The 21,039-nt window shown below is 31.6% G+C and overlaps 1 protein-coding gene across 1 annotated transcript; it reads left to right on the top strand.

Moving 5' to 3' along the window:
* The first annotated feature begins 10,500 nt into the window (after window positions 1-10,500).
* Window positions 10,501-19,039, top strand: LOC143043312 (uncharacterized). Its single transcript, XM_076215685.1, has 6 exons — window positions 10,501-10,611; window positions 11,854-12,437; window positions 13,059-13,284; window positions 14,445-14,636; window positions 16,646-16,915; window positions 18,750-19,039. The coding sequence occupies exons 2-6, from the start codon at window positions 11,883-11,885 to the stop codon at window positions 18,953-18,955; spliced, it is 1,449 nt and encodes a 482-aa protein (XP_076071800.1). The 5' UTR covers window positions 10,501-10,611; window positions 11,854-11,882; the 3' UTR covers window positions 18,956-19,039.
* Window positions 19,040-21,039: the final 2,000 nt, after the last annotated feature.

Genomic DNA, 21,039 nt, shown 5'->3' with positions numbered 1-21,039 from the left:
TTAGTTACGTCTAACACGGCAAAAATGGCATTATGAACACGGGACTTATTGCCTAATTATGTAATAATACATAAAATTAAATATATTAAAATTAGGTTTTATTTAATATCGTTTAAAATGATGAACCAAGACAAGTAATTATTTGATAATACGCAAAATTGATTTGTTTGTGTCCTACTTATGCCACAAGAAATTGTCAAATGAAACATAGACCGAATACCGTGCGTAACGTCGTACAAATGTAGCGAACCTTGTAAATACATGTACGTATCAAAACCTAGAGGAACGTAACAAAGCGTGCTTACTACGATCGAAGCGTATCAATGCGTGGTGGATACGTGGGTCTACACGTACTAATACGTAGCAAAACGTCATAAAAACGTAGCACAAACTTTGTAAACCCTAGATTTCAAAATAACGGGACATTTGTTTATTCCAACCGTAGTTGAAACGTAGCATTTTACAGTGACTTGACTGTTAGTGTTGCTCTCCACCAATTGCATTTTATTCAAAATTCTGACGAAATTGCAATTTGTTTTATAAAATCAAATTGTTCAACTGGTCAAAAATTTGAACTAACTGCTGAAGAAAACTACAGCCAAGTCATGAAAGTGCAAGGTGATAAAATAAAACATACTGACAATCCTATAAGACTTTAACTCCACTTCAATGATGTTGTGACAAAATCAGTCTATCAGTTTGTATAGATATTAAAGTCATTTCCATGCTGAAGGAACTGTTATTATTTCGAATGGATATACAAATGTCGAAACTAAGCTTTCATACAGTTTTTCTTTCTTAAGTATTCTATATTCATAAGAATCAGACATTATGTGAATTAAAACATTTCCTATTCAGTAAAATATGTGTAAAATTGCCATATGTTTGTAGGTAGTTTCTATGGGGAGATAATCATTTTTTCTTTCAAAAAGTCTTTATTCAAAATAATAATATTTTAGGTTATCTCCCCATGGAAACTTATCAATAGCATATTGTTATTTCACACATATTTTACTGAATATATGATGTTTCAGGGCCGTAACTAGGGTTCGAATTCAGGGGAGGCATGGGTTTGAGGGCACAGCCCCCCGCCGATTTTTTTCTCTCAGTCATTGGCTAAAAATGACCCATTTCCCTTCGATTTCCTTACTTTAAGAAACATCAGTATTGCTTGAACCTGGAAGCAACTTTTATGCAAAAACAAGCTGAGTTTGCTGTTCTGGGTGAGCAAAGGCTCCATCTTGAAGGCCGTACTTTGACCTATAATTGTTAACATTAAATACATTATGACCGCGGATTTTTTTCTCAAATGATATGGCTAAAAATTACCCGTTTTCCTTCGATTTCTTTACTTTAAGAAAGATCAGTGTTGCTGGATCCTTGGAGCAATTTTCATGCAAACAATTATTATCTGTATTTAAAGATATTTTTTAGAACCTGTTAAGTTCAAAAAACATATAAAGCAAGATTATAGAACGCAAGATATTTTTTTTTATCGAGGATCTTGAATTTCAATATTGTTAAAAGCTGAACAGACATATATAACTACAACCAGGGACTTTCTATATTAGTCTAGTATATACCGGCTTAGTATAGAAAGTCCCTGCTACAACGAATGGGAGTGTTTACCTACTTAGGAATTGACCATAATGTTCTCATACGATCGGGAGACTTAAAAAAACGATCCAACAGCTATTTCAGCCTGTAACGAATTTCCGATATCTTAAAAGATTCACAATACAAAAGGAACTCCCTCTGCTTAATTGAGCCCCCAAATAAATGTGAACAGTTTTTATTCAAAATGATCGAAAGCAACGTTTCATATGTATTCTCGTACGAATACTGACCCCTAAATACTGAATAACAGACGGACGGCCACACGAAAAAAAACCCAAAAAAACCAAATACTAAAACAGTTCACTTTCGATAAAAAAAAATCCGAAAAATGACAGACATATCACGTATCATGATAACACTGTTAAAACTGTTAAACTTGTGTTGTTTATAATATAAACTAAAGTTCTCCGTGTACATATTGTCAATATCTTATTTTATTACTTCCAAAAAAAGTTTTGCCTGAAGAAAATTCAGGGGAGGCAGTTGCCTCCCCTGCCTCATAGGTAGTTACGGCCCTGTGTTCTATTTTAAATGATATCTGATTCTTATGAATAAACTCATCATAGATACCAGGACTAAATTTAGTATATACGCCAGACGCGCGTTTCGTCTACAAAAGACTCATCAATGACGCTCGAATCCAAGAATTAAAAAGGCCAAATAAAGTACGAAGTTGAAGAGCATTAAGGACCAATATTCTTAAAAGTTTTGTCAAATACAGCTAAGGTAATCTATGCGTGAGGTAGAAAATCCTTAGTATTTCAAAAAATTCTAAAATTTGTAAACAGTAAATTTATAAATATACCGTATAAATGACAATTCATGTCAGCACAAAAAGTACTGACTACTGGGCTTGTGATACCCTCGGGAAAATAAATCTCCATCAGCAGTGGCATCGACCCAGTTGTTGTAAATAAACTCATCATAGATACCAGGACTAAATTTAGTATATACGCCAGACGCACGTTTCGTCTACAAAAGACTCATCAGTGAGGCTCGAATAAAGTACGAAGTTGAAGAGCATTGAGGACCAAAATTTCTAAAAGTTTTGTCAAATACAGCTAAGGTAATCTATGCCTGAGGTAGAAAAGCCTTAGTATTTCAAAAAATTAAAAAAATTTGTAAACAGTAAATTTATAAAATGTTGTGTCTTCTGTACTATTATTTGTCTATTTTTAGCCATGGTGTTTTCAGTTTATTTTCAATCTATGAATTTGACTATCCCTCAGGTATCTTTTGTCCTTCTTTTGGTCAAACTCTCCATTAGTTTTCAGGAAGGGAAAGTTATTTTCTATAGTTCGTCTTCATTCATTCGGAAGTTATGCCCTTTTGAAATTTTTATAGGCACTTTTTTTAAAAAGTGTTCACCCATGGGAATAATTTTAGAGGACGTCACGCGATATGAATGAAGACGAAATCTTACTAAAACGACTGATTCTGGATTTTTTAAACTGAGATTGTAGTAATAAAATTAATACTAGATACATTTATCTCAATATTACCAAACCGCTTTATTTGTGAGTCTTAATACTATCTTTTTAAATATAGTATCGTGTTCACTAAAAATTAATCAATATCATCATCAATTTGTTTTCAGATTCAAATGTTGGCTGAATTTCTGTCACGGATAGTATCAAACTGAATAAAAACGAATATTTTCCATCAATTCCCATTCCTCTTCTGTGTATCTACAAAATATCAAATGTGTCAACTGTTTGTTAGTCAGTGAATTATATTGTAATATTGCACATATTAAAATTATACAATAATGAAAGTAAGAGAAAATATATTTCACATAATGATTTTATTTTGATTTTACCGTTTAAGATATGATTTCCTTGAAATATTTTGAATTAGTACAGCAACAATCATTTGTTGCATATTTATATGTATATATATGTTGAAGGACGCCTCCGGGTGCGGGAATTTCTCGCTACATTGAAGACCTGTTGGTGACCTTCTGCTGTTGTTTTTTATTTGGTCGGGTTGTTGTCTCTTTGACACATTCCCCATTTCCATTCTCAAATTTACATATATAATTTGCGAAACAAATTTACAGGTCTAACCTTGTTGGGCTGATTTGTAGACGAATTATTTCTACAAGTCAAAAACTGAAAACAACATTCAAATTTATGATTGCGTTGGATAATTACCGCAATTTATTGACGTGTGCATGCCAACACATTTCGTAGTAGAAGGGTCTAAGACTAAAAGAGTGAAGAGGTACATTTTAACAAAACGCATATATAAATGTATATATATAAATTAAAAACACAAAAACTACTCGGATTGTTTCTACAACAATATTTTGTTTAATAGAATAAAAAGTACAAGAAACTGTAATAACAAAAATGGCGTATTCGGTACTTTATTTGATTGTTCGTTTTTATAAATTAAATATCGTACTAATGAATTAAAATTGAGGGTATGAATAACAGTTGAACAAAGCTCGTGTTTAATCGTTGCGAGAGTAATCAATTTTCAACGGAAACGCGTAACATAATCAAATGCGTTCACTATCCAGTGGCAAATGTAACAGTAATATCGGCAGTGTAAATTAACGGCGTTAATCTTGAAATAAATGTTTAAATGGAATTCAAAGGTAGACTGCTCTCCACATAAGTTAAATACATACAAAATGAAATCCAGAAATGTTTTTTTTAATATTGCGAATTTTGGTTTCTTAAACTTTTTTGCTTCCTTTCTGATAATAGGGTAGAATGATACTTATTTTTAGTTTGCTCCTATTGCTATTTTATAAACGGTATACAAGTTTTGTTTGTTCTATTTAACAAAGGGAATAACAACATGTTGTGTTGTGCATTACATACTGTGTTCTTCTTTCATCGAATGAAACGGTTTGACATATAGAATCATAATGTAATTAATATGATTTAAATCGAGCACACCGGTATTTGGTATATAACCTATACTAGAGTGTTACGTTCCTGAAAATTTATTCTAGTTGTACCATTTCACTTTTCTAAGATGATACTTCATTCAATATTTATCAAACGAGAAACACATTAACATATATGGATAAATACTAGGTGTTTAGACTATCCTGAAATATGACTTAAACACACAAATAAATATCCTTTCAATCCCATTATAAGGAAGACGTGCGTATCTATTGACTTCAAACATAAATGAAGTTATATAGTTATTATTATACTGTTCATAAATACATCGTTAAGTGGGTAGATGTAGGATAGTTTAGTTAAGGGACATCTATCAAACAATGTGTGTACGATGATAGTAAAATGGAAGCCAATGATTAATTAACATAACCGATGATTCCTGCTTCTCGACTGATTACATCTCATTTCTTATTAACAACATTCCATGTGTTCATCGTGTTATAACACCGACATAAAGTATGTTACACCCATTTTTATATTAAAATGGATTGAAAAAATATTCTCTTTAATTTGACAGAACTAAGAAATTTACCCTCTGAGTCATAAGTATTTATTTTGGGTGCTTCAATCACGATTATTTAAATATTTAGTATCCAGTAAAATATTTTGGAAACTTGAGGTGAAGTAGTTACAAAAGCTTGTAAAGATGAGAAAAAGAATGAACGGGAGCGAGATTTACTCACGATGACAACTGTTTTCTTTCTGTATTCCTTACGTTTACCAAGTATTTCTATGTCGGAAACATAATTTTAAAAACCCTTTCTGAGCACGCTCACATATCTGCACGCCCAGTCCCCCCTCCCCCGATGGTCACTGGACAAACGAAATCTCACCAGATTCGTAAGTTCAAAGACTCATTACTTTTCAAAATTCAACTAATAAAAAATTTCTTGTTGATATGAACATTAACTACAAAGTTTCATAAAATTATGTTCTGTGATTTCAGGCGAATAGCGATTAAACACTGGTGCGGTAGTATACTTAGGCCAAAATTCTAAGTTCAAAGGAGCATATCTCTTAGAAAAAATTAAATCGTAAATTCCTGTCAATATGCACATTGACATGGTATGTCCTTATTTTCTACAAATCTTCACGAAATTCCGATGTATAGTTTCAGAAAAATTGCGATGACTGTTGCAGTAGTTTTGTTGGGTAAAATACTAAGTTAAAGGGCCATTACTCCTAGAAAAAAAGTTGAATCACAATTTTCAGTCGATATGCACATCTGCATAGTATGTCCTTATCATCTTCAAAGTTTCATGAAATTCTGTTATGCGTTTTCAGAGGTGCAATGACACAACTATGACTGACGGTCTGACATACATACAGACAAACAGACAGACAGGAAAACAACTTTATATCCTCCGCAACTTTGTTACGTGGGGTATAAAAAGCTTATTTAATAATCACTAATAGAAGAAAAGAATGGTGGAAGTACCCATCCATCAGCGACTGTATATGAAGTATATATCTATTTATATTTCAGACCTTGAATTTCCTCCGGCAACATAAAAGAGTCATTAGAAAAATGGTTATTAATTTGTGCCAAAGTGGAGTAAAAAATTTCCGGCATTTAAAAACACACGATGCGCATCAAGATGAAAAAGTTGCACGTTTAAGAAAAAGGGATTACTTGGGTAGGGCGATCATTTAACACAATTTCGTGCAATTGAGACTTAAAAAAATATTTTACAAAAAAATGGTATTTATATCTGTTTTGGCATATGCTACCGATCTATAATTAGCCTATAAATGAACTTCTGGGTTTCAAATGACAACAAAATTAATGACTTCCATATGCTAACTTGCTTTTGTAAAGCATTGATAAATTGAACAATACACTCATATAGAATAACATAATTTCTGACAATTCTAATTATTTCAGTAGTAATCTTAAAACACATTGTAGTATGTATTTCAAATACGTTGTATAGTGTGTGTGGGAATTTGATGTTTGATATACAACAGATCACTTAAGTACACTCAACTATAGATAATGCATATTTATTTTATCTTCATTAAGGGGTGTGAGGATTGTACAATTGAAAAACAGACCAAAGGGACGTCTTCTTTTTGGGAAATGCTGACAATATAGGTGTTTTGTGTGCCCAAATAAAACTTAAGATATGCAAAATCTGCCTTAATCACCGTCCACATTTATATTTTTCTGCAAAGAATTGCGGGAAGTGTATCTTATTTCTATTAATCAATGAGACAACTCTCCATAAGATACCAAATGGTACAGAAATTAACAACTATAGGTTACCGTAAGGCCTTCAACAATGAGCAAAGCCCTCACCGCATAATCAGCTATAAAAGGCCCCTAAATGAAAAATCCAAAACAATTCCAACGAGAAAACTAACGGCTTAATTTATGTACAAAAAATGGACGAAAAACAATTATGTAACACATCAACAAACGATAACCACTGAATTACAATTATCTAAGTCGGATATTCCTTTATCATTCGTCTAGGCATAACAACGCCCAACGGTTCAATTATAAGGCTACATAACACCACATAAAACTCACTAATCGAGATATAAACAATAGTAATCATCGTCCAGTATAATAAGATATAAATGTTACTGTAGTTGTGTAAGACAAGAAAACAACATTTGTTTTCTGTATATGAAATATTCAAGTCACTTGGTAAGTAATTTATTATATTAACTTTATAAAAGTAGGAAGTTATCCGTTTAATCACATTTTTACCACGAAAAAATCAAAATAACTGTTCATCAATTTAAAAAAACTTATGTATATATTTTTTCTCTCTTTTGCCGAGCATTACAATTATATAATAAGATTGAAAATCAGGATTGCATATTCTATAATATCTTAATAATGTTTTTAGACGGTTATTTCTTGTACATGTATTTCAATGTGATAAATGAAAAGTAAAATCACAAAAAAAATCCAAGTAACAGTCAAAACGGAAAGTCCCTAATAAAATGGCAAAATTCAAAGCTCAAACACATTAAACGAATGGTAAACGATTGTTGTTGCCTAAAACATATAATGAATATTTACGATGGAAACTTGTTTAAAAAAAACACCACCCGGCAAGATCACCCGATTGCTAACAAATGATGCTTATAGAAATGTAGTTTGCATTATAATCGAGGTTAATAATGATCTTGCTAAATTGATGTATGCCTTTCATCTCTTTTCACTGAAACTTGGTATTGTCTAAGTTGTTAGGTTTTGAGTTGTGTACTTCGAGTTTTTATGAGATTATGGGGATTCTAATGGAAATGTATCTGTACAGTTCAATATTCTATTTCAAAATGAAGATAACATAGTTAGTGTAACGTGGCGGTGGCATATATAGTTTCGTTTAGTGGTCCTGCAATCCTCAACATTCTATGAACCAATTGCAACTAAATTTAAATTACTAAGAAATAAAGAAAAATTACAATCTAAAAGAAAACAGTTCTACTGTTACTGTCTCTGTATTACGATACTTGCATTGTTATACTATAACTAAAATCACAAGTGTCCTTATCATTGCTCCTCTGTCATTATGGGTCATTAAAAGTTACCACCAGTGTAACAATCAATTAAACAGTTCCTATAGTCCAAAAGCACTATTTCAAACTAAAAAGACTGCATTCTGCCTAATTCAGTAGAATATGAATATCACTTCCGGCGGGAACGAAAAGAATGATATGGTTGGTTTTTTTTTCATTTCCATTCTTGTGTGTTTGTAATTCCACCGGATACAATTCGCCGTTTGATCGGTTTGCCATACCCCATGTCAGTTTTAGTGATAGCAGTTCGTATAAGTCGATCCTTTTTATTAATCAAATCCTTCACAACTGCTTATCTCCTAGAAAATCATTGTGAACTTGTGCGGTGTCTTCTACTCTTATAGTTTGAATATTATAACCAGTTGCATGAACATATTTCATTTCTACAACGAAAATGGTCAATAAGTTTATGTTAACTCCGAGGTGTTTTCTTACAAGATGTATGATAAGAATGGTTTTCAATATCATCCATTTGATGTGAAAACTAATCAAATCTTCACCAATAGGCAAATGGATTACGCAAAAGGTGACGAATTGGTTACGTCTGTTGAAATATTTGCAGTCGGACGGTTGTTTAGCATACTGTCAACTTCAATTACATTTCGCATTTTTTTTAAATACTTTAATTCTTTCCCACCACCCAGCAAACCAAGGCTTTTAATTTATGAATAAACTCATCATAGATACCAGGACTAAATTTTGTATATACGCCACACGCGCGTTTCGATCGCAATCCATCACTTCATTTTCTTTCCTTTTTTTTCTTTTGATTTTTTTCTTTCTAACAATTACAATGAACACATGACATACATGACATACATACAATATAAAACATATATATTTCATTATTATAAATACATCATCAATGGAAATATTTTAATCATTTTCTATTTAAAAGATTAAAAAAAAAAGACACAATGGGAATCATCCAGTTACATCCCTATCTATATTTTAAATTTCATATATTCAAAATGACAAATATTTGCAAAAATTTCTAGACAGATCCAGCACATCGTGTTGAACAGAATCGGCTTCAGCTTTAAATGTATGAGCGTTATCTTACATCATTATTCTTGGAAGTGAACGACATGCCACACGTATTCGAATAGCTAACATTTTGACTCCTCGGGTACATCCGAAACAATTTCAATTCAAATTTTTAAAGCTGTTAGTATTGCTGCACTTGTTAGCTGGCAAATATAAGCAAATAGCAGTCATTTGTTTGCCATGTTCTACATATAGCACCGGTACAGTCGACGAATACTCTTTTTTCGTCACATGTGTCCATAGTAGTTTGAACATATATTTTCCATATTAGTTTTTTAACGGCAAAGGTTTTCGTGCCAATCAACTTGACTATTGGCGAGCTAATGTTACTTTTATGATACAATAGACATGAAAGGTTGAATTAGCTAGGTCTTTTTTTTTTAAATAATTGTCGTAATACAGAGAGATTTAGAATATACAAAAGCGTTTTCTGAAGAAATTTAGGAAATACCGGGTCTGAACTTGCATTAGCAACACTATGGGTGACACATGTAGAGCAGAATCTGCTTTTACTCCAGTCTTTATTGGTGAGATTCGTGTTTCTCAGTATTTATTTTCTCTTCTATGTGTTTTGCGTACTGTTGCCTGTTTGTCTTTTTGTTTGTAATTCTTCGATAACCTCATGAAAACTTTACTTGCACTTAAGAAATAATGTTACTTCGTAAAAAATAAATGCCTTAAATATTAGAACAGCTAAATAGTTTCGAAATTGAGATATTTTCTTTCTCCGATGCTCGAGGCGAAAATATTTGAAAGCCAAAATTATGATGCAAACGTTCAAGGGTTGATATAGCTACAACGGACGAAAAGTAGGACAAACTCGGACAAGTTGTGTTTTATCTGTAAAAATAGATTAATTTTAAATATTCTTCTGTCTCTCTTAAAAACAGTTGAAATATATTACCCGCAACTTGTTGCTATCTTGTTTTTTTAAACAATCTAACACAATTTGCATATATATTAGATTAAAAAACACATAGTGTTATAATGAACGCGTAAATGATATTTATCAGTTATAAATACGCCTCTTTTACATTTTGTAAATATCAACCCACGTGGTTTTTTTTGTGTAAAGCAATACACTGTTTGCCATGTACACCTGTAGAAAAAATACTTGAAAATTTTATATTTGTACACTGCAGTGATGACTATAGTGCAAACATTTAAATGGCAATTCGTGATTTAAAATCAAATTCTGGCCTTATGATCAGGAAACAAATATTGTGAAAGTTTGCATAACTACATCTTTTGTTTAGGTTCAATAATTTAAAATGGGACTTTTCATTTTACAGGAACACTTCCTTATTGTATATATCCATCCGTAATACTAGTATATATATATATATATATATCTATTATCAATTTACAGTATGAACTTTATCAAAGTTCATATTGTATGTAAGTTACTATTTCACCGAATTTATATTGATTTTTTGGAAAATTTAGGTTTAGTTGTCCTTTATATTTAAGGATAGAAAAACTTGATCAGCGGGTATGTATTATATAGTACAAATTTTTCGAAATTGTGTTTTTTAGCATTTTCTTGTATTTGTTTTTTTTTCTTTTTTTTTTTTTTTGTTGTTGTTATTTTTCTTTCTTATTTCATGTATGTGTTCATTGTGCTAATACTAAAGTTGACAACGTATAATTTAAACAATCATAATAAAACTGAGCCATATTTTCTAAATTTAATAAAAATGGAAACCTACATTTTCAAATTCAATTGACGAGATAAAAATTCTTATTCTTTAATTAAAATATTCATAGTGCAAATGGTCAAATGTTGTTTTTAAGAAGTCATAATGTACTCTAGGGAACAAATTCGAAACTGTTATAGATAAGTAAAGCTTGCATATGCAAACACATGGTATTTATTATAACCAAGCAATATAGTAATACAACAAGAAAATGATATAATTATTGAACAAATACTTTCTGGATTCGCACTGTGTAACAAGTGACAATTTGTTGACGAAGATTGAACAGTTCTACGATTACATGTTGTTTGATTATAAAAACTAGTATACAAAATGTACTGTTGAATTAAAATCAACTCCGGTAGTCGGAGAATATTATGTTTAATATATCAATACATATGTTCAATAAGATGAAATATAAATGAATGAATAAATGAATCAATGATACTGATGAGGAAAAAAATTTGATCGATTAGACATTTTAGGATCTTTTTGGCCATATACATGTAGCTGTTGAACTGTTATGGCTTTGTACATACTTAGCTTTCAGATATTTGGTTTGCGCAATTTTGATGGAGCTTAAATGAAATGAAAATTGTTTGATATATGTATGCCCCATGAACGCATGGGGCATACGTGTACTATGGACACACTCTTGTTTTGGTTTTATACTAGATTCGTTTAATAGTAGATACTGTACTTGAGATGTAAGGCGACAGTAGTTTAAAGAGGTTTCAAACTCGTAGACGGATTAAGAATTAAGAATGTTTCTCTGGTATCTTTCATTCTTTTTTTCAAATCAAGGTAGCGAGGTTACTAAGGGAATCGCATCATAACTTCAATGCTTCTTGGTTGGTTTTTTCTGTACCCTTTATTTGAGGATAGAAGGGATAGAGTTTCTGTGGCTTTTTTTAATTGCCAAATATTATTTCTAAAATGTCATTTCGATGTTTTCCCACCATAGAATCAATATAATGATGATCATCAAATTATATTTTTTGTTCTATCCTATATCAATTTGTGTATTTCTTAATTAGTAGAATACAATCTACCATTACCACCGATAATGTCAAAAGAAGAAACATTAAAGCAGATTTTCCATCTCTTACAAACAAATATTCATGCCTACTGGAAGTCATCTGACCAATATTTTGAAATGAGGGAAAGACGTGTAAGAAGATCTAGATCGATCAAAGCAGCTAGTTGTCCAACAAACACACGCAGCAGCAACCATTATATTGTCAAAGACCAAGGTACATCTATAACACCACCAGAATCGCCTATAGAATGTCAACAAAAACAGCTTTTTGAAGACAGCCATAGCAACGTTTCCTCCCACCAAGTGTTGTCTGAAATTCAGGTTCTGAACGAAAATGAACAATTGCCTGAAATTACCATTTCTAATACATCCGAAGTACCATCGTCAGATTTTATGAATACTACAGATGAAAGCAAAGAAATCGGAGAAGTTACATTGGATGTGAAGTGTAATTCACCTGCTCTTAGATGTCCATCAACCCCAGACACTGAAAACTCTGACAGTTTTGTGTTTGGCAACATTATTGATCAACAATTGTCAATCATGAGAGAAAATATAGATTTAAAGATTCAAATGCAAGAGGTAACAAATATTTTTCTTTTTATTAAAAAAAAACCCTCACAGTTAACAATACAAGGGGACATTTTAGACAATCAGAATCTCCTTCAAGTAAATATCTCTAATAATATTGCAACTTTGCCACATTATACTGTCACTGGTTTTTTTTTAAATGTTCTTGACAAAAACACAAATGACTTACTTCATACTAGGATCTCTATAACAAACTTGACAAATTTCATTTTTCACATTGTCAGGTTTCCTTTTCTTAAAAGTTAACATCTCAAATTTCATGTTACCCGTTTATTGATTTTTATAAGTCATTTATTAACCAGAGTTCATAGAGCTAAACCTTATTTGGAAGTTTCTTCCGATTAAATAAAAGTCACGCAATAAATTTATAAGATACATAAACATCAGTTAACCTTCGATCTTATTAAATATCATTTTAAAAATTATCAGCTATTTTGTTCTGTGCATATAATTTCTAAACGTGATATGTTATATAAAAGTGCCTTGTCTAAAATAAAACAATAGAATTTGAAACTTAAGATGAAATGAAAATATTTTCGGATTTCTGTTTAATTTTTTATTGAACTTTTGTGATCTAAATATATGAATGACAAAAAAATGTTTTTTCTTAAGGTTAGGAAGCATATCAATAGTCTACGGAAAGACAAGGAAGACGATGAAATCATGAACCATCATATCACTTCTATAGATGATATATTGTCAAAAGTTTTATGTACACAAAAACGTTCAGAAATCATGTGTGACAAACTGTGCGAGGGACTGAGCAGAGTTAAATACAAAGGGAAGCAACTACCAGCAGAACTTAAGGAGTTTTGTGACAGTATACGCAAGACTGTTGGTAAGTAGGGCTCGACCATTTGATATTCTAAAGGGGAGGGGAAGGAGGAATTTGTTTCTTATGCATTATGTATTCGGGTTTTGTTTTATGTAATTAGTTAAAACTTCAGTTTCATTATGTATATCTTTTATATTTATTTGATAAAATTTACTGTTTGCAATAACATAAATTGTTCTAAATAATAAGGATGTTCTTATCCCAAGCATAAAAACATAGCCGTATTTGACACAACCTTTTTCAACTTTTGATCTTCAGTGCTGTACAACTTTCGATCTTTTATATCTGGGCGTCACTGGTGAGTCTTGTGTGGACGAGGCGCGTTTTTGGCGTATTGAATTTTAAACCTGAAGCCTTTTGTTATCTATTAATCATGTGTTTCTTTGTCTAATACGTTCTCCTATTTATTTGTATTGTAGTCCTGTAATATTATATTGTCATTTCAATGTTATATTTATTATTGCCATTAAAGTGCGAGGTTTGGCATGCCACAAAACCAGGTTCAACCCACCATTTTTATCTTTAAAAATGTCCTGTACCAAGTCAGGAAAATGGCCATTGTCATATCATAGTTCGTTTCTGTGTGTGTAACATTTTAACGTTGTGTTTCCGTTATGTCGTTTGTTTTCTCTTATATTTGAGTGTGAATTCACATTACTATAAGACGTGTCACGGTACTTTTCTGTCCAAAATTCATGTATTTGGTTTTGATGATATAATTGTTGTTCTCATCGGATTTGTCTAATGCTTAGTCCGTTTCTGTGTGTGTTACATTTTAATGTTGTGTCGGTGATCTCCTCTTATATTCAATGCGTTTCCCTCAGTTTTAGTTTGTTACCCCAATTTAGTTTTTTGTCCATAGATTTACGAGTTTTGAACAGCGGTATACTACTGTTGCCTTTTTTTCTTACGGATTTTTTGTCATTTTCTGGGATTCTCCTTTTTTGGAAAGACTAGCAAATAATTATTTTCTATTTTGTACACAATGCATTCGATATTGTTTCAAGTTTAAGTTGAAGCAAGTTTATTAAGTGGATGTTTTATTCAGTAACTTTTGTTCAACATGTTAAACATCTATGATGATTTTGGATCAAATATTAGATATACATGTATGTTGAATGTCCGTAATGGAGTACTTTTGATGTGTTCATAATGTTTATTAGGTCAAGATTTCCGCAAGATCGGAAGAGAACTTGGAATGGAACCAGATATGCTGAATAATATCGAAGATGAATACTCAGATGCAGACGAATGTTTGCATCAAATCATTTTAGAATGGAGTACGCAGACGGAAACCCCATCCTACCACGCATTAGTTACAGCATGTTGTAATGTAAATCCAGACATTTTGAAATGTAAGTAGTGTATATTACTTAGATGAAGTTACATCTATATTATTTTATAATGTTTTTGAATTTTTAAAACTTCCTGGCCAAAAACGGTGTGAAATGATTATTATTTATACCTTTTGCAGTGTTAATTGTTTTCCTTTTCAATTTAGTGAAATTTTAGTTATTTTCACAATGAGCACCGCACTTTAACGATGAATATATTCCGGACCATATGTGTATTTGGACCATACGCGTATGGTCATGACAATATAGGTATATACTCATATTGTAGGGGTAATTAACACAATGTTACAGTTTACTATTAATACTTCTAAACTCTTCATATGGTATGACCATTCATTAAAAAGACGCTATCATATAGGTAATTTTATTGTTATATTATAATAGAAGAAAAGCTAAATAAAAAATTAGAAGCTACACATAGCTCATTTTACTTACTTGTCAAAACTATAATAAACAGATTTTATACCGATGGTCATTACCGATGGGAGTTACCGATTGTAATTACGAGTACATGGCAATATGTCGACTTAAAAAAGTAAATTCCAAAAATTTCTTAACGAACTGTTACACAAGAAGTTACTGGAAAAGAACATAGTTTATTTAAGTTGTCTTATGGATATGGTGTATTGCAGTCATGTTACGATATTTGAAATCTAAAGCTTTTAAAAAACGCCTTAGACATATCGGATTGGCCCAAGACCTCGGTATCACTGTACGCACCTGCAAAAAGGCTACCTTTTCACTCGCAAACAAAAGGTGAAAATGAAAAGGATCGTGCACAACCAAAACTTGCAAGTGCAAATAAGCTATGATACCGTGTGGAAGTAAATGTCATCCAAAGCCTACATGCAAGAATATAATAAGAATTGAATGCTTCTTTTTGTAAATTTATTGGGGTGTAAAAGCGTTGACCGAAGTACATTTTGTATGAAGCGCGGAAGCGCTTAATTCTAAAAATGTGTGCACGGTCAACGCTTCTACAACCCTATGAACTTACAAAAAGAAGCATTCAATACTAATAATTACATTTTTTAGCTACGGACATGAAAACACGATTTACATCAAGTTTTTATTTAATTTACCTGTGTACTCTATTATCGGAACTCGTGTCGTCATGAATGATAAGTTTTATTGTGTAATGCAACTGCTTAAGGAATAACACGTGATGTGCAGTTAGCCAATCAAAATAACGTATTATAATGAAACATACATCTAATGTAATTATTTAGAAATGAAGCTATCTATGGCATCAATATTCGGCTTGCAATTACTTCGTTACTATTCAGTACTTTACAAACAACTCAATATGATGTATATATGCACAGGAAAAATCGACTTTTGAACAGACTAAAAAGATCTTAACTGTGTGTCATAAATATTTATTCCTTCAGTGTATGGTTTCTTGTTTTTGTCTTTATGACTTTTTGATCGAGTTAAGCCATTTCAATTGAAACTTTATTTTGACATGTTACACTACTTTTCAGGTTAGGTGTAGGTTGGCGCATTTTAAAACGTTTAAACCCACTGACCTGCACTAAGTTTTGAGCCTGTTGTTCAGTGATTGTTGTTTGATGAAGTGGTTCATAAGAGTTTCTCGTTTCTCGCATTTCATATCGATTAGACTGTTACTTTTCATGTTTGAATAGTTTACATTAGTCATTGTGTGGCTCTTAACAGCTTGTTGTTCGTTGTAAGTCAAGGCTTCGTGTTGCAGACAGTACTTTTGGTCTATAATTGTTAACTTTTAACACATTGTGACTTGGGTGTAGAGTTGTCTCATTGACATCATATCACATCTTATTATTTCTGATTAATTGACTATATTGACTAGACAGTACAGAATTAACAGCAGTGCACTAGCTTGAAAATTAACTGAAAGACTGAAGATGACTTGATAATTGCTTTTTCAGTCTTTTTTTTAAAATCTGTTTGTATCATAATGACAGTTTCAGCCCAAATATGGTTTACTAGGGCATGTTATGTCATAATTTCATCTTTTAAATCTATAGGTAAACCTCTTGATGAAAAGAAAGCAATGGTACTTGAACGAAACTACAGTATGATGTGTGAAGAAATGCTAGAAGTACCTCTGTTACCTTACCTGATTTCCGCTGGGGTTATGTCCCTGAAAATGCAAAGATATGTTTTACACCCAAACACTCATGATCAACGAATCTGTCGACTGTTAGACATTATCAAGACAAGGGAGAATGGGTTCGACGCTCTTCTATGTGCGATTGATCTTTCAGATCAGAGTCATGTTTCTGCTTTATTAAAATGTGAGTTGTTTTAACAAAAACATAAGTAAGCACATTACAAAATAAACAAAATAACACACGAAGTCAACATTTTTCAGTATTAACTTGAAGGAATATATGCGCTAGACAAGAAAACAAATAAAAAGCAAACAAACAAACAAACAAACATGTTTGGCGGCATTGTGTTCAAGGTTATTGTTTCATTTTTTATATTGTTTATAAGCAAATCACCCCTTATTTTATTGATTTACATTGTGTCATAGATCGAATGTATTTGTTCAGTATATGTTCACATGTGTAAATATGCTTTTTGATTGAGTTAAACCATTGAAATAAATATTGCATAGTGTGTCTTTTTATATTGTGATGTTACACTATTGTTTCAGGTAAGAGTGAAGGTACTTATTTGACGTTTTAACCCGCTGCATGTGTTTGCATCTATCCTTAGTCAGTAACCTGTGTTCAGTGGATTGTCGTTCGTTGATGTGGTTCATATGTGTTTCTCGTTTTTCGTTTTTTTAAATCGTTGAGTTTCCCGTTTGAGTGTTTTTTCACTAGTAATTTACAGAGCCCTTTATAGCTTGCTGTTCGGTTTGAGCCAAGGCTCTGTGTTGAAGACCGTTCTTTGACCTATAATGGTTTACTTTAACAAAGTATGACTTGGATGGAGATTGTCTCATTGGCACTCATACCACATCTTCAAATATCTACTAACACAATACAGCGGATTTTGAGATTTGTCTAATTGATTATGGTCAGTCATAATGAAATGATATGGAAATCATATTTACCTATGAAAACAAAGATGGCTATTGAAAAGAAAATATTTCGAGAAATTATTTTAGATGTTCAGTTAAACTTAAATACTGACGCTGCTAGAGATGTTTCGTTATTATTTGCGAATTAGTATTCTGTAAATACCTCAGTACAGACGTAAAATTTAGTTGTGTAGTGCAATTTGACAGTAATGGTTACTTGGTTAATAAATTTAAGCTCATGCTTATGTGTCGTTTTCCAAGACCTATTATTTTTAATACACGTGTGGTACAACTTATATCGATAGTTTACGTTCAATCATCAATGACTAAAACTTAATCAGTAATCACCATATTATAGATAATTTAATTCATTCAAATTTATTGTATAATTGGTTGTACGCCTCCGAAAATAAAAGTTTTCTTCGCTTTACATATAATGTAGAAAAGAGAAATGATGCATGATAGGGTTGTACATCACATTTAACATATATAGCGTAAATACAATCTACAAGCAGACATATAAATAAATCCGAATTCAAAATACAAAAGTCAATAACAATTGAAGATAGAGTATATTTGGATAATTAAGAAACTGAAATAACATCACGTTATAAATGAAGGACGATTGTCTATCCACTGCAAACAAATAGAATCCACTAAATTGCTTATAAATTATAAAAGGAAATAGAAATAAGGTTCACTATTCAATTGAACTAAGTAAAAATATTATCAATACCAATGTTTTGTTCTGAAAACAGACTAAATCATTCTTCAGTTCATTTATGATAAGATCAGATTTAGGAAAAATAATAATAATGCTTCGATACAAAAAAAAACAGTATCATTAAAACAAGACTTATTCCTATCAAATATAATTAGGATTTGATTTAAAAAAAAACAACATATTTTAAAGAAGAAGTTGCAGAACCAACATTGTAAGTTTACAGGAAACATACAAATAGAAATCTAGAGTTTTGATAACTTATAGATTGCTTTAAATTGCATGTGTTCAAAGTGTATAACAAAGGGTGTCGAATTTAAAGATGAACTTATGATTTTAATTTATTGCATTGCATTGTTTGTTTATTTATTTTTAGCGTCGTTTGAAAGAGAAACAGGGGAAATATTAAAACAGCCTGAAGTATCTTGTGTTCAAGATTATGGACAAGTGTCTGCTCCCTGTATATTGAGACCAAAGCGGTTGTTTTCCTCTTGTGAATCACTAGATAGTGACGAAAGCAAAAATCCAGCTTACAATATATTGATGAAAATACAAGAAATGATAGCAAAGTTAGACTTCTAAGAAAAAACTGTATATATGGCATCAACAAATATGTTAAATATGTTTAATTGGTGAATTAATTTAAGGCAGCTCTTAAGTAAAAAAAAATGATTAAAACAACATAGTTGGTTAGGTGTGTTACTTTTTTTTTTGTCTGAAAATATACGATATTTTAACAGTGTTCAAATTTTTCACGTGTTCAATGTTCAACTAATAAAAAAAGAGAAATCAAGGTAACCATAATTGTCTTACATACCCCAAGAATTACACAAAATATACAGGTGTAATCACAAGAAATGTAGCGACGAATGTATTTAAAAAAAATAGTTATGGGTAACGGACAATAAAGTTATATATGGAAATGTTTAACGACATTGACTGGCTTTTCAGCCCTCGCACGGTCGGTATGACAATAAGGTTTAAGAATTGTTTGGGAAAATTAGCGATGAGGATGACTTTAGTAGATGGAAACACCTGGTATTCCATGAAATTGAAGTCCTAAGCTATGGATTCCGGAGTTCATTTGTCTTTTTCAATCAATAAAGTTACAAGTAAAAGAAAAGTGAAAATGACGTCATTATGTTATGGCTTGAGACACATTTCATTAGACTTGGTATCATCTGGGTTGTTTTTTCTAAAGAATGAACTATTGTTCAGCCAGAAAATAAATCCCTGTAGGTATATGATCCATAGTATTTTGAAATTAACAAAACAATCTTGACCACATAAGCACAATGAACTTGTTTTTATAAGTATTTCATTCAATTTTAAAAGTGAGTTTATTTAGTCACTGCACTTACAGAAAAATACATTGTACTATAAGAACTTTAGCTTCTTAGAAAGCATTATATGCGTAATCCTTCTCTGTTTAAAGTACATGCATTTCCCTTGATATGATAACCTATATTTATATATTCAAAATGAAATCAAAGAAGTTCAGAAAGTATGTTCGACAGAGATATATGTTTATATTATTTCACCAGTCCAGTACTCAGCACTTAGACTATGTACACGTGATTTATGAATAAGTTATAAATAAAATGATTTTTAGAACTTTGATTTTTTTTCAAAATAAGAAAGGTTTGCTATGAAAAGATAACCTGAGCAGTATTTAACAATTCTGTTGGAATATTTGGTCCTCAATGTCGCACGGAAAGAACCGTCTATTAATCATTTCACGGCGTTAAAAGTAATGTTTTCCTGTTAGAAATTGGTTGCTTTTGAGTAAAATGCATGACTATGATAACATATTATTGGATAACTTAAATATGTCACTTAATGTAAATTAGCAAATTCACATAAGAACTACTAAAGACCGTATCTTAATAAAGATGTTATCAGATCCTTGCCTTACTATACAAATCCTTGAGGTAAGTCACTGTTCTCCGGTATTGCTCCGTCGCAAGACAGTTCAATTTTTGGAAATTAAAACTACAGGCTTGGCTTGGCTTGATAATAAGAATTTGAAATTCAATGAATTGGAATACCAGTATTAAACACGACGGTTTATCACTTCTCGAGAATGAAAAGGTTCGATTTACTTAGTTAATCCCGGTTTCGTTTGGTTCGCGTTATTCAATCTTTACTTGTTTTGAAAAGACAGTTCAGTTAAACACAACGGGATACTACTTTTCGAGAAAAAAAACTACTTTCGAAATACCTAAGTTCATCCAGAATTGTTTGATTCGCTTTGCTCCATCTTTAGTTGTTTTGTGGAATGTTTTGGGGACTGTTATTAATCTTTTCGTTCTTTTTTGTCTGTGCGTAGTGGTGCCTGTCATTTTACGAGTATCGTACCTTTTTTGTAAAATTTTGTCCTGGTGTCTTCATTTCCCACAAAATAAATATTTGACCTCTTTGTTCGATAATCATTATTCTCACTTTTAAATTCATCATGTCTTAAATTCATAATTATGCACTCGCTTTGCAAATAAAATTGAGAATGGAAATGGGGAATGTGTCAAAGAGACAACAACCCAACCATAGAACAAACAAAAGCAAAAGGTCACCAACATGTCTTCAATGCAGCGAGAAATTTCCGCACTCGGAGGCGTCCTTCGGCTGGCCTACCGCGGTAGACCGGGTGAATTATTTTCGAATCATAA

Source organism: Mytilus galloprovincialis, chromosome 8, assembly GCF_965363235.1.
Source record: "Mytilus galloprovincialis chromosome 8, xbMytGall1.hap1.1, whole genome shotgun sequence".
NCBI lineage: Eukaryota > Metazoa > Mollusca > Bivalvia > Mytilida > Mytilidae > Mytilus > Mytilus galloprovincialis.
Note: the sequence above shows the minus strand (reverse complement) of the source record. Positions and strands in the feature narration are given on the sequence as shown.